The 15413-nt window shown below is 40.4% G+C and overlaps 1 protein-coding gene across 1 annotated transcript in view; it reads left to right on the top strand.

The window, feature by feature from the left end:
• LOC142054980 (ADP-ribose glycohydrolase MACROD2-like) overlaps positions 1-10619 on the top strand; it is a 31213-nt gene extending 20594 nt beyond the window's left edge. The window contains exons 3-4 of the mRNA XM_075088257.1: positions 5565-5672; positions 9004-10619. Of these exons, the coding sequence (XP_074944358.1) occupies positions 5565-5672; positions 9004-9008 (113 nt within the window). The 3' untranslated portion in view covers positions 9009-10619. The remainder of the gene's footprint in view (positions 1-5564; positions 5673-9003) is intronic.
• The last annotated feature ends 4794 nt before the right edge of the window (positions 10620-15413 follow it).

The raw sequence follows: 15413 nt of genomic DNA, 5'->3' as shown, positions 1-15413 counted from the left end.
GGAACCTGAAAGCTCTAAATGATTGTGAAATCTACCTGTATGGGAGATCATTGCTTTCACAGAATCACAAAATGGCAGGGCTTGGAAGGGACCTCTGGAGATCATCTCGTCCAAACCCCCTGCTTGAGCAGGTACACCTAGAGCAGGGGTCACAGGAACATGTGCAGGTGGGTTTTGAACGTCTCCAGGGAAGGAGACTCCACAGCCTTTCTGGGCAGCCTGTTCCACTGCTCTGTCACCCTCACAGGAAATAAGTTTTTCCTCATATTCAGGTGGAACTTCCTCTGTTCCAGTTTGTGCCCATTGGCCCTTGTCCTGTTGTTGGGCACCGCTGAAAAGAGTCTGGCCCCATCGTCTTGACACCCACCCTTCAGATATTTCTAAGTATTGATAAGATCCCCCCTCAGTCTTCCCTTCTCCAGGCTGAACAAACACAGGTCTCTCAGCCTTTCCTCATAAGGGAGATGCTACAGTCCCCTGCTTTTAGCACAAGGTTTTGAATTCATTAGGGCTCTTTTATTCCAGAGGCAGGGCTGGCATTAACTGGTCCTGGGAAGTTATCAGGGATGAAAACTCTGGGATTGCACTGTCTCAGAAATCAGGTAACCAGACTTGAGATGAACACACCTTGTAAAATTCACATTAAACAAAACAAAAAAGGGTTTATTTGCTTTTGACAGGCACACATAATTGTAATGAAATACCGGAAATGTTAATGCGCTTAAACTGCGGTTTGAATCCATTCATAATCCTGCTGTTCACACAACATATATAACTGTTTGGACAAGTTTGGGATTAAGGAATTAAAAATGAATTAAAAAAAAAAATCACTGAGAGTTAGAGGGGGAAATCAAGATGGCCAAACTAATGCTGATGATCACTGCTTTGTGAGAGCTGATCATGGGCTTCTGTTTTGTTTTTTGGTTGTTTGGTTTTGGGTTGTGTTTTGTTTTGTTGGTTTTTTTTTTCTCCCCTTAAGGAGCAGCTCCCAGTAAAGCCTGTATTTGTAATTTTTCAATGGAGATGGACATGGGGTAGAGGTGGGGGCAGTGTCTTATTCCAGAGGGACTGAAGACTCCGGAAATGGGTCTCCCTGGGGGTTATACAAGCATAAAACTCCCCAAAAAAGCAGAAGCTATTGCTCCTACTTAAGACTGCCACAGTCCTATTTCAACAGCTATTTTAGCATATTACTAACTGTGGCTTGATTAAAAGCAGTGATCTGACAGTATCTAGGCTTCCTGCGCAGGTGCTCACTATGTGTTGGGTTTTGCTTGTGAGCCAGGAGAGCTATGGTGATGAAGGAGATGGGAGCAGTTCTTCCAGCAGGGAGGGAGTCCTCCTTCCTAGGCAGTCTTCACTGCCCATCTGGGTGGTCTAAAACATCTTCTAGTGCCTCTTAAATTTTACTGTAGCTATGCTGGGATTCGTGTGAGGGTACTGCAGAATATTCAGTCTCTCTTATTCTGCTTGCTACTTGGTCCTGAAACCACCTCAAATACACAGCTGCAGACCAAACAAAGTATTTTCTAGTCTTGGAGTCTGTGATGCCCTCATCTAAAACTGATGCAGACTTTGTCATAGCCTTGATGCAGTGTGTGTTTAGTTGGTGTGTTTTTTTGGGGGGCGTGGGTGGGTTTTGGTTTGGTGGTTCTTTTTGGGGTTTGTTTGTTTGTTGGTTTGGTTTGGTTTTTTTGTTTGTCTGGTTTGGTTTGGTTTGGTTTTTTTGTTTGTCTGGTTTGGTTTGGTTTGGTTTTTTTGTTTGTCTGGTTTGGTTTGGTTTGGTTTTTTTGTTTGTCTGGTTTGGTTTGGTTTGGTTTTTTTGTTTGTCTGGTTTGGTTTGGTTTGGTTTTTTTGTTTGTCTGTTTTAAGGACTGGAGTGTATCTGAATTTTCCTAGCTTTCCAACTGTTCTGCCTTTAGGGTGTATCCTGGACAACCAATGTGGAGATAGACTTGAAAGTTTTATTTGCTTGGCAAGGAGGCTTTCTTATCTCTTAAAAAATTAGGCATTTGAGCCTAGGGACTCCACTTCTGTTTTGTGTCTTTTGTTGACTAGGTTACATAGCAACCACTTTAGAGAATTTATTTCTTGTATGTAAAGCTGTTTCGTTAATGAGAGCAAGAAATATTCTCATTATGCTACAAGTGCAAGGTAAATCTGTCACTGCTTAGTATGCCTTAGTATGTACGCATGCTGTGCATCCTTTGCAAAATAGGCAGTGCCCTGGAATTGCTGGTTTGTCCTTGCTGAGTCACAGCACCATGTATTACAGTATCACACCACAGCATTTGAGTCTCTTGGGCATATTTGAGGACTTACCATACTTATTCACGTATCTGAGCTCCATCATTACCTTGGGAAAAGTCTTCGAAGGGAATGAGTGCAGGTTTTTTTTTAATCTGAGTAGTAGACAAAAATGTGTGTGATGAAGGAAGAGATGGGAGGCAAAGGTGGGAAGCAAGTTATTTGTAACGTCCAGGAATGACTTAACTGTCCCTGCCAAGATGACTAAATTGATTACAGGAGAAGAAAGTATCCCAAATCGGGTATCAGTTTTGGCTTTTTTAGGAAATATTCTCTGCCAGCCCCAGAGATTTAACAGATGGCAAAAGTCATTTCTCCTGCAACTACTTCTATGATACTGGGATTACTTTTGTAATCAGCAGCATATTAGTAGACTTGTTTGAGAGTCTTTGTGAACAACACTTAGCTCTCCGCGACTTCCATCACTGTTGAGCATCCTTCTGTAACAACCAGAATGAAATAAAGTGAGTGTGAGCTCAAATCCTCTGTTAAATCAGGCTTTCATTGAAAGAGATGAGGGTAATGTATCAGAGAGATACAAGGCGGCATATGCTTTTACTGCTGAACTGTATTAAAGGCAGTGGTCATCAGGGCTCTGCCAAGAACTGTGGGGCAGGTATGGGGCTTGTGGAAGAGGACGTGGTAGAACATGTAGGAGTGGGGTTTTTTTTTTTTTTTTCTGGGCTCCCCCCCGTGAGGCAGTGAATTTACTACCACTTTTCCATGGGGAAGGGGTCTCAGGAGAACCACACTCAAATATATTCCAGTACTTGCAGAGAGTGAGACCTAGCGGCAAACTTGTGAAGGCTGTGGAGGATAGAAAATTGGGCAGCAGTGCCGGTGTGCGTAACATTGTGTTGCATGGCAGCCTACAGAAAGAGTTGGATGACCTTGCTGGTGAATTGACTTAAGGGCCATCTCTGCTTTCCCTCTGACTCGGAAAATAGGGATAATGAGAATTAGCTTTTTTAATTGTGTGGTATCTGTTGTCTTCGTGGCTCTTCCTGGTGGATTTTTTTGCATTATTTGTTTTTGTATTGTATTGGCACAACTACTGTAGTATCTAAACTGTACTTCCTATTTAAATTTAGGTGTTTTTTGTTTAGACAATTCAGCATGTTTGATTTGCTGTTAACTAGTGTTGCAGTAACTTGGGCAGAAGGTGGAGGGGGAGGATGATGGTGTGCATTTTAAATTTGGCAGAGCTCCACTAGGACGCTCACTGGGGGAGGGATGGGGAAAACAACTGTCCTGCTTGCTGGCAGAATGCAGTTAACGTGGAAGCAGATAATAAATCAGACTCTGTAAGTCAGTCACAAAGGCTGATTTTTAGTCTAATACAACTCAACAGCTAACCGTGATGGTTATCTTCTGTGGAAAAATAGATGAACGGTAAACTTTAGGTTAGAGTAATACAAGGTTCTTTTTATTATCATGATAACTTGATACCTTTCCACAGAAACACTCGTTGCTTTGGTTAAGACACTGAAGATGATCTGGTGGCAATAAAATAGTCACTTTAGAAGACAAATACAGAAATCAAACTCCTGAATACAAGACTACCTTTATGCTAATGTACGTCATAGCGGCAACATATCTTTTGCTGGAGGTGGCATGGGTTTTGCAATAGGCATGTGATAGCTGATCTAAAGTAGAATTGAGTGAGACTAGCTACTTTGGAGTGGTTGAGATAAACAACGATTTCTGATACCAGTTGTCCTGGTTTCAGCTCGGATAGAGCTCAGTATATAAAGCTGGAGGAAGAAGGCGGCGGGGGGACGTTCGGAGTTATGGCGTTTGTCTTCCCAAGTAACTGTTACGCATGACGGAGCCCTGCTTCCCTGGGCATGGCTGAACGCCTGCCTGCCCATGGGAAGGAGTGATTGAATTCCTTGGTTTGCTTTGCTTCTGTGCACAGCTTTTGCTTTACCTATTAAACTGTCTTTAACCCAACCCGTGAGTTTCCTCACGTTTACTCTTCCGATTCTCTCCCCCATCCCACCGGTGGGGAGTGAGTGAAAGGCTGTGTTGTGCTTGGTTGCTGACTGGGGCTAAACCATGACATCGGTCATTTGTGCTGAAGTTAGAGAAGCAAGATCTAAAATAAATGCGACTTCCTTATTTTTACTTATGGTTGCTTGTTAACGCTGACAAATTTGAGCGGGTATACTTGAATTGGTGGAAATTGATTAAAATGAAGGTTGATGTAAAAACTAAAGGGCCAAATTTGTTTGGACTGCGTCTACCTTCTCATTAACTCCTCCCTTGAGGTTTTTTACTTGCAAATAGATATCGCTTGTTCTGAACATTGGGAACTGTTTCCCACTTAAGTTGTCACTTTAGCAATTCAGTTCTATTTCTGGCCAAAATATGAACTCAAGCCTCTTGAGGCACTTGGCTTGTGCTGGAAAGAATTAATTTTAAAAAATAATAATAAAAATAAATTAAGCGGTCTTTCCTTCTCTCCGTAGTTCTTTGCTGATGATGTGGATGTCTAACAGTGCAAGATTAGTTTAAGCTTTTGGCCAATATGTGTTTGTAGAAGTATTTGAGGTAACTGAACTGTTACATATATTGAGTATGATGCAAATGAAGTGAATTGGTGATGCAAAAATTAAGAGTTTACCAGAATAAGGGACTTAGTATAACATTGTCTAGGAACAAATATTTTGAAAGGCAGTGTATGTTGTGTCTTCACTCCACCATCCAGCTGAGCAATTTAAGGTGGCAAAGTTCCAGGTTTTAAATTTTCTGCTGTTTTCGGTCAGGTTTTTCTTCTCCCCACTACTTGCTGCCAGGGATAATTCTGAATTTTGGAGCTGTTGACAAATGGTGTGCTTGTGTGTTGTTGTACACATTTGGAATAAACCTGGGTTGGATAAGTTATTGCTTCAGTAGGGAGACGATCTTAACGAATTTCTACTTTTTTGTAATTTGCACCCTTGTGGTTACCAAAGAAAATTATTTGATGGGGTTAGCTCAAATAAATGTGTATATTTCTACAGGTTTTTTTAAATCAAATGGTATGTGGGCAAGGAATCAGTGCTTCATAGTAGCTTGTATTTGAAAACAAGTAGAAAGCAAGTAGTGTGATTTCAGGGAAATGCCGGTATCTTTGAGTTATTGGTGCCCTCTTGAGGCGAAACCGAAAGATGCTGCAGTCTGACAGCAATAGTGTAACTGGAACTGCTCATACCGTAAATAGTGATCTCAGCCCCACGTTTGTAACCCGGTTTCACTGCTTTCTTGGTTTGTAGGTGAAAACGCTAAAGACGACCTGCAAGGGAAGAAAAGTCTGAGCGAGAAAGTTTCTCTCTATAGAGGTGACATTACACTGCTCGAGGTTGATGCCATCGTTAATGCTGGTAGGTGGTTGAATATTTTACACTGTGGTGTCTTGAGAATCCTGCAAAGCGCCACATTCCAAGTTTGAACTCGGAAAAGTTGCATAAAATTGGTATGTTCTGTGGAAATCTGTTGGAAACTATGTATTTTTTCCCAGTTTCGCTATATTGCTTATGTTCATCCTGCGTGCCATTCACAATAATGCTTGTCACAGTAAACTTTAGTAGCATGGTCACCAAGAAAAAAGCAATAATTTTATATCCATCTCTTGAATTAACATGAGTACCTGAGACTTCACGCTTGATACTGTAGAAGGCTGAATTTTGAAACTCAGCTACTGCAGCAGCTTAGACATTCCAGTCTGTTTTTATAAATCAAGCCATTTGTGGGCTAGGTAATGTGAAAACCTTAACAATAAGGTGATAGGAAAACTGAACTTCTGGTTTATGTGGCTTGAATATTTGCGTTCTTGTAGGTAGACTGTAGCTTTCAGATATTTGGTTGAGACCTACAGAGTTCTAATGGTCCCTTCCAACCCAAACTATTCTATGATTCTATCTAAAGGTCATCTAGTCCAACCCCCCTGCAGTAAGCAGGGACATGTTCAGCTAGATCAGGTTGCTCAGAGCTCCACCCAGCCTGACCTTGAACGTTGCCGGGGATGGCAAGTTTGTGATGATGTTGAGATCATTTTGTTGAGGCGAAATGATAATTTCAAGATGTTGAAAATAAAAGTTTTAGTACCTCTTCTCACTTAATGACTGTGTCTCCATGTCCGCAACTGAGGTGAGGAACTCCACATAGCATCTTCTTGTGACAAAAGAGGAGGGGGGAAATGCCTGTGCAATTAATTTTGTTGTGCATTGGGTTATAATGAGTTAATGTGGCTAGTTGGGAAAGACTATGGGAAGGCTTCCCCCTACACACATGCCCCAGCCAAATCTTGCCTGTACTCCCCACCCTGAAAAGAATATGGTTTGTGTGTCCTGAGGCTGGAAATGTTTTTCCCTGTAGTATTTGGCTGGCATTGTCCTTAACTGTTAGGAGTATTGATTCCCTTTCAAGAACTAATTTTTTTTTGTATCATTCACTTATTGGAAGGAAACACACTGCAGTATCTTCTCTGTGATGGAATAAAGCGCAGAGATTCCCAAGGCTGTATTGGCCGAAATTAATGTGCTGGCTTACCACATTAAAATAGCTGTGTGGAGATACTGGCTCATGTCTGTAAAGACTACAGAAATGTTTGCTTATACAGTGTGGAAGTTAGGAAACAGACTCTCTTGGATGTTTGATGTTGTTTCTCTCTGCCTAATTCCCTGCTTTACAGTGGAGACATGCTGCTGGGTTTTGTGGGGTACGGGTAGAATCCTTAGTTATCTCAAAATGTATTTTTGCACTCCAACAAGTAGATGAGGGTGGTATTTCCATGCAAAAGTTTTTAATTAAAATCTTCTAGTTTACTGATGCACAGAAGCCTCTCCAAATTACAGACAAACAATACAGTAGCATCCACGTAGGAACACGAACCTCTCCTTGCTGTGTTGGCAAAGCCTCTGAAGCTTTAATATTTTATTCCCCCCCCCGAATCTTTCAAGATGACATTTCCAGTAGTGCTTTCCCTGACTTCCTTCCTTTATTACTCTACAGTAAGTCAATATTAGCATGCTTCTCTCGATTTGTATTTAGATTCTCTTTGTTCATACTCTCCCTTGAATTACAGGCTGGAACTGGTTGCAGATTAGCTTCAGAATGGGAATATTTTGCTTTTGTTGATTTAAAGTGTTTTTCTCTTTCTCTTGAAATGCCCAAAACCCTATATACCAGGCAGCTGATGACACTATCTACCTGTAAACTTATCTACCGTCCTAGTAAGGAATGCATCTGTCTTGAGTAGAAATGGAAGATAGAACTCAATTAAAATCAACACATATTAATACGTAATTTTGAGGAAAGGATTAAAGACCACTCAAACGTACACAATAAAACTGAGGTTGAAAAGTCTTACGTTCTTCTTTAGGTCTTTCAAGGATCTATAAAGGCTATTGGCAAAAAGAAAGAAGTTGTTTCTACTGATGTCTTCTGTAAGTAAGTTAAAGAGGAATTGGATTTGGGCTTAGTGAGAGAATCAGATTAGATGTTGGCAAAACTACTTACTGGGAGGGACGGCAATACTCCACAGTATCAGGCTGATAAGTCCTCGGTCAGGATGCTGGTTATGGGTCAGGTTTTGAGATTCTCCTAGCTCTTTTCTTCTGTAATCTTTTATAGTTCCTAAAGTGCATCATATATGAACTATTATGAATTGTTAATATGCTTAGGTTAAAATGCTAGCCTATAGTTACCTTGAAAAAAATCAAATATTCCCTATATGTCAATGCAGTAATTAAAATTTAAGTGTAAGCCTTTGATTTGTTCCTAGTTTCAGTGTTACTTCTTATTTTGAAGTTAAATGTTTTAAACTTATTGTGGAAGATGGCTGGAAAGCTAAGTGGGGAGGGTCTTCTGGTTCAAGGTCTGTATTATTTATGCAAAAAATCCAGTTGCTGCACAGTGTGTTGTGTTTTGGGGTGGTTTTTTGCGTTTTTTTTTTTTTTTCCAAAGAAGCATATGTTCTTATGGTGTAACTAACGCAATCCCCACAGTACCAGTTTCTGTCCATATGGTGAATAAAACGCAGCCTGTTGAACAGGAGTAGGAGACACTTTTTAGGCATAAATCTGCGCAAGTTTTCATACTTGAAGCCTTTTGGCTACCCTGAATGTTAATGACTGACACCCTCCCTAACCCAGGGCATGCAACTGGCAGGGGGAAGGCGGGAAGACACCCTCTTGAGGCTTTCTGTCTGAATTTAGGAATTCCATATACAAATTAAAGCAATAGGAAGATATTTACAGTTTGAATTTTAATTTATATTGACTAATGCAAACAACAAAATATGCCTTCAGTGAAGAGAATAGCATGGCAAGTTCTGGGACTGTGGAAGGGTGCCAGGTGGTTCAAATTGTATCCAGTTTTGGATACAAACATATTACCAAAAAAATTTGTATTTTCTGATACCTGCCCTGTGAGGGGTAAGTGAGACACAAATGGATTTACTTGATTAAACAGGAGTGTGAGAATATGTGTAGTAACTTGCCCGTAGTGCTGATTTTATACTGTGATGCCCTTTTTGGGTACCCAGATAACAGCATGACTCTCTGGAGTATGGCCAGGTTTATTTCTGAGCTATACTATACAAACACTTCTGTTAAATTTAGTAGCTTGCCTTATGCTCTGAAGTCTGTTTCCCCTTTGACTTTCTCACATCTAAATGAGACAGTTAAAGTGATAACGGAATTTCTTTTGTAGGCTAACAGAGGTGTTAATGGTGATCTGAAGTAGCTAAATACCAAGATATAACTGATGAGCACTGCTACAAAAGGATCCCCTTTTCTCCCAGACTTTGACAGATGAACTGAACGGTACTTTCCAAGAAATGTTTTACAAATACTTTATGCTAAAAGAGGACAACTATGGAAACAGTAGAAGTAAAAGTTTGTGCCTTTGCTTATCGTCAAAATGACCGTATCGGAACGGCCACTTCGAAATCACTCGTGATCAGAGTGAGGATCTATTTTCTGGCTTCTGAAGAGAGTAGGAGTTAACCTGAGCTGGAGCGTGAAGGAGAAGATAGCTGAAAAAGGGTGCTGATATGCCTTTTTGCTAAAATCAATGTTGGTTATCTACGCCTGTAAACATGTTATACCTTCCAGAATGGTTCTGTCAAACTTCCTTGCTGCTGACTGCATTGCAGACAGGTGTTAGTTTAACTTGGATGTTTTGCCTAAGGTGTCCCGTTATGTTAATTTCCTTCCCCCCCTTTTCTTTGAAAGATTCCACTACAATTTTTGTACAAAAATCTTATTTTTACTCCTATATCCTTTTCTGCTCTTGTGGTATTATGCTGTAAGAATGCAAACAGGCTGTCCCTGAGGCATGTACGTACTGTGTAAATCCACAATAACTGGCCTTTTTAACAAATTAAATGTTCCTGGATGTCACTTCATCCTCGTGCCAAAAATGCTTCAAGCATCTGGAAGGCAGATAACGACAATTAGCCAACTTCCAAATAACCCATGGGAACAGAGCTCGGGGTGTGTCTGTGTGTGTTGAGGAGAGGGAGGTTGTTCAGTCCCTCTGCCCCTTTCCTCTCAGCTCTTTTAACACGTTTTATTCATCCTGCAGGCATTTCCTGACAGAAGGCATTTCTGTGGACCAAATGGGTTATGTGAGAAAAATAGTTTCAGTTTTTAGTTTGCAAAACTAAAGCCACAACATGTGCAATACCACCCCTACTGCCTCGCCAGCTCCCTCTACCTTTATGGTTTTCAGCTGCTTTCTTCAAGGTGCAATATGGATTTAGGGAGCAAGTCTTCCTGCTGGTGGTGAATTTAGCAGCAGTCTAAAATAAGTGGGGTATGCCCTGAATTGTGACTCTGAAAAAAATTGTTTCCCTCCAAGCCTGCTTGCCTGCTGCCTCTGCTTACTTAAAGTCTGGATGGTATGACATGATGGTCTCATGGCTTAGGTGGGTCTGATGTAATGACACTGGTCCTGACTGCAGTGTCCAGGGTCTAGTGGAAAACCAGAAAAGATTAGTCCACTGGTCATGGAGCTTATTCTGCTGACTTTTAGGCTTCTTCAAGTATGTTGTTTTTATAGAGCAGCCAATCCCAAATACAGAAATAAGCAGTGAAAGCCTCAGTAAGGCTTGAAAAATAAATTGCATCATATTTATAGTATCAGCTAAGCAGTAAATACTAAATTTCCTCTGCATTATTAGTAAACATAGGGAAGAATATGTCGCTGTTTGTGTCATGCAGTAACTTAAATCTGAAGTAGATAAAGGAGTTGCATTTTCAGAATGGGTGTGATATGTATGTCTATATACCTGAAATACCTTAAGCAGCAGTTCATCACTACTGACCTCAGGTGTTCATTCACTTCTTACCTGTTAACGAATCTTACTGGCCCAGCTCTAAGACAAGAAGGCATGTGCTAGCATGCTTGTGAGTGAGCTTTTACTAGGAGCAAGACTGCGGGGAAACGATTATGTGGTGAGAAAACGATTATCCTTATTTGATTGGGAGGAAGAGGAAGACTTGCGGAACACGAGAAGGAACAACATTTCTTCTAAGCTTTGAAAAATATTCTTGGATATCTGTATAAAGGTACGGTGCTGAGAACAGAAACCTTTAACCTACAGGAAAAAGGAAGATGATCAGTTCTATTCAGGTAGGTATTTCTGGTCAAAAGTCTGTAGTGTTGCTAATTGCATTTAGGTGGTTGCTACAGTTATAGCAGCTAGCTGGCTCCCTTTAAACTGTGCTTGAGTGCTGGAATCATCTCCTAATCCTCCCAAATTTGGGGACACACTGTCACTTTTTAAGGGGAATAATTTTTTTGTATGAGAAAACAAATGGGAAGTAAAACCTTACTCTGATAAATAGAGAAAAGAATTAGTGAAGAAGATAAATAATCAAGTTTTTATGTCCCTTGCTTACTAACCTCTGATGCTCGGATTTAGTTACTGAACCTCACACTGCTCAAGAAGAGGTTTCCTGTATAGGAAACCATCTACATACCTGCAGTGAGTCGCTTCAGCTGGGATGCTGGTTTGGCAGGCACACGCTGCACAGGTTTCTTAGCTTCCTTGGCATGTTGTGCAGGGCCAGCCAAGTGAAGGTATGCAGAGGGGAAGATCTTTTAGTTGCTGTAAGAGGCAAGGGTGTTTTTAGGGAGAGAATTACACTTCAGGCTTTTTAACAAATTTGTAAGAGTTTGAAACAGTTGTCCTGCTGTACCTCCCTGTCCTGGTACTGTAAGTGCATGGAATTGGAAAATGTTCTGTTTCAAATACACCGTGTTTGGTTCGCTTGTTGCAGGACTGGTTTCAACTGGAGCCTGTGCATGACTTGTCTTAAAGGACAAAATAGTTGTTTTCATATTAATTCTCAACTTTTGCTCATGAAGTATGCCTCTCCTCCCTCAGGCTTCTGACTTCACAACTGTGGTGGAGTATTTTAGTGTAACAGCACTCTCTTTCTCCAGTTTTATTAGCTGGAGATAGCAACAGATTTTCTTCTGGACTCTTCTGTTCCTGACCTTGAAGTATAATCTGATTGTTTAATTTTATGAGGCATCCCGTTTTTCTCAAGTCCAAAATTACACATCAGGGTAGAAGTACTATGTATTGAAACTGGGAACTGAATATATTATCAGTGAATTATGCTTAAATGAGTGTGTAAGTGTAGATAGTGGCTGAACTATGCCTTTCCACGTAAACAGCTTGTTAATGCGCAATCAGTCACTGCAGTTGCCTTGAACTTGGTGCTTAATGAACAGGTGGGGAAAAAGGATGGATTCTAATCTGGAACAGATTGCTAATCCATTTTGTTTGGCAACTGAATTTATCACACAAATTTTTCATTTTGTAGGTTCTGAAGTAGAAATCACTTCAGAAGTGGCCTGTCTGAATATTATGGGGGTATTTGAGTCAGTTGCTGGGCCTAAACTAGTATTGTGCTTATACTTATTCTCTCCCTTTTTATTTTACAGTGATGAGTAGTTCTTACTCTGGAGCTCCTCGTTCACTATAAAAATAAGACACTTAACTCAAATGTTCCTGCTATGGAAAGCAGAATCAACAAAACGTAAAATCTGCCCTTACGTTGCGTATAGGATTTTTGCATGGCATGTTTGCATTTATTAACACTGATATTTTTTTTGGTGCTGGTTTTTTTTTTCCAGCTGAGCTAAACACAAATGGTTGCTTATGCTGGAAGCTTCTTAGTGAGTTTGATGTCTAGTAGCATGTTTTAAATGTTTTATCTCCAGTGTACAGACAGGGAAACTGAAAGCTTGTGTTGAAATCTCTTGCATGGAGTCATCTGGCGTCTGCCTGTGTAACTTACACTGTTGTAATTTCCACTAGGAATAGCATTATTGGTTCTAACAAATTGTTAATTTGGTTTTCATCTTTAGTGTGAGCAGGCTGTGGTGTTAATCAAAGGTTTCTTCAGTTAATTTACAGTTGGTGCAGTAACACTTGTGTGTCAAGCCCCAGACTAATTTATATATAGTCCCCACTTACTCATCAGAAAAGTCAATGTTAATAGTTGAGGGAATCGGCCATTCTCAACCACAACATCTGAGTGGTGTTATTACTGCTTCTTGTGGAAAACACTTTAAGCGCAGCTGGTGAGTAGTAGACATAGTTAAACTTGCCATCTGCTTTTGGTCTAATCTGATTTCATTGTAGTTCTTACCTTTAGTGCAATACTCATTTGGATGAAAACTAAAAATCTGTAAAGTGACAGTGGTCAAGAGAATGAAATCATGGTTTGAGAATCTCTGTATCAGCTGTGGGACTCCAGCACCCCTTCCCCTTTCACTAGAGTACTGACATGTACTTTTTTCTCTTCATCATCTGTGTTCATGTTCTACATTTAGAAGAACTGATCCAACTCTTCTTATGAGGCTGCACATACAGAACTGGCCTGACACTAGCCACATCCTGCCATAGATTACAAGTGTGATTATCTAGTTATAATACCATGTTAAAAAAGGAAAAAACCCTAATACTAACCCAGACAAAAAAAAGTAAGTTTTTTTCTTGAAGTAACTTTCAACTCTGCTGCCATCCCTGTTTGAGCCAGTACTCTCAAAGCTACTTTTACTGAACAGCTTTGATATTTTACAGCAATGCATTTTGTCAAGGAAGCAGCCAACGGGAGGAAGTTCCTGTACAGACTCTAACATAGCTTGCCACATTTTTGCTAGTATTTTCAATGTCCACACAACAAGAAATTGTTGTCGTGGTTTAGCCGGCAGCTCAGCCCCACACAGTCGCTCGCTCACTCCCCCACCGGTAGATGGGGGAGGTAACGCTCGTGGGTTGGGACAAGAACAGTTTAATAATTAAAATTAAAAGAAACAACAACAGAAATGCAATGTAAAGGAGAACGAGAGACGCAAAACCCCGGGGGAGGGGGGAAGGGAGGGGAGAGGGGAAATGAACCGCTGGAACAAACCGCGCGCCGCAGCTGGAACCTGCCCCCTGCCGACCCCCACAGTGAGGAGAATTAACCCCTTCTCAGCCAAAACCAGCACAATTGTCCATTAACTTTATAGAGCGATTTTATGCGAAATGTGCTCATTACAATCTGTGAGGGAAATAGAAGTGTAACAACCCAATTACCTATCTTTAGAAATAAATTAGCACTACTGCTTATTTAGAATAATTTAATATGTCTGACTGTGCCTGTTCCAAGCATCCATTAATAAATGCTGGCTATTATTTGACTTCCCACTGCATTAAACAGGCCATTTCTCCACACAAGACGAAGCAACTAATCAACTGGAGGTTGAAAATAAAAATGCAGGGAGCAGCTATACAAACTGCAGTGTTAAAATACATTTGTCTTATGCCAAGATTCATTTGTAAATTCATCTCAAGTGTTACACTTACTAAGTCATGTTGATGTGTTTTCAAGACAGTTAACTGCTAGAAAACAAATAATATTTACAGTACAGTTAAATGGAGTAAGTTATTCAGCAATACTCAAAAGCAGAAGCTGAAAAGGTAGGTGTACTGAAGCATTTGTATGCTGCAGGACTCAGTACTGCAACATCTCACTCAGATCCTTTTACAGCTGAGGGACTCCGACTTCCATGGTCAAGATTTCCAAAATTGTGCGCAGTCTCTGTGTGACTGTTCAGAGGTCTAGGAAAGCTAGCATAAAAAAAGACAAGCTGTCCAGCAGAAAATACCATCTCACAGAGTACAGAAACAGAGTTTATATTTGTGAAGAAATACTAACTCTCTGCAGGGAGCTGCACGGGAACACTTCCCTGCAGTTATGAAGCCTCTGGGTTCATAAACCTGAGTCCTTTCCCAAAGTGGAACAACTAAGTCTACTCCAAACATATCTGAGAGGCCTATAAATAATCATACTATTATCTTTTAATTCCCTATCTTTCAGATAGCTAACCACAGTTATAGAAGCTATACATTAAATGCTATCTTCTGAATGAGGGATAATTAACTCCCAGCTACCAAAAAGTACCAGCCACCATGCTATGAAGTGCCCTGAATATAGATGGCAATCATCCAATTCATTCGGTGTTCAAAGTTCCACTTTCCATAGAATAAAGATTCACTGAGCCAGGTGAGGGGGGAAACAAAACAAAAACTCTAAGATACTATTTGGAAAGCTCACATACAAATAAAACAACAGATGTTTTTGTTTTGTGAAAGTTGGTAATTGAAGATCAGTCATCCATGCATCAAACAAGCACTCTGCATCTGTTGACAGAACAGAGCTGTGACAGCATTGCAGCTCCTCCTGAGAACACCTTCTAGGTTGATTCCTTATAGGCAAAATAATCAAAGGAATGCTTTGTTTGAGATGTGACTAATAAAACCTCTTGGCAGTAGCTTCATCCATGCTATTTTTTAGAATTTCAGAAATAACTGTAGGTAACTAAAGAAATTCACAGGCCAAAAAAAAAAAAATCAGACATGGATGGGATGTTATGCAAATACACGCTATGCAGATGCTAAGCTATGACCTTGGTTTATATTTTGAACCTGGCTACCTAGGAGGTCAGCATTAGCTACCAACTAGATCTTGCTACAGCCATTGCCTCAGAACAGCAATACTACTCCTGTAAGGTAGGGCATTCTGCTGTTGATCAGGAAAGATACTGACTGTAAA

The sequence above is a fragment of the Phalacrocorax aristotelis genome, chromosome 3, assembly GCF_949628215.1.
Source record: "Phalacrocorax aristotelis chromosome 3, bGulAri2.1, whole genome shotgun sequence".
Lineage (NCBI taxonomy): Eukaryota > Metazoa > Chordata > Aves > Suliformes > Phalacrocoracidae > Phalacrocorax > Phalacrocorax aristotelis.
The sequence above is the reverse complement of the archived record's forward strand: the minus strand, read 5'-3'. Positions and strand labels throughout refer to the sequence as shown.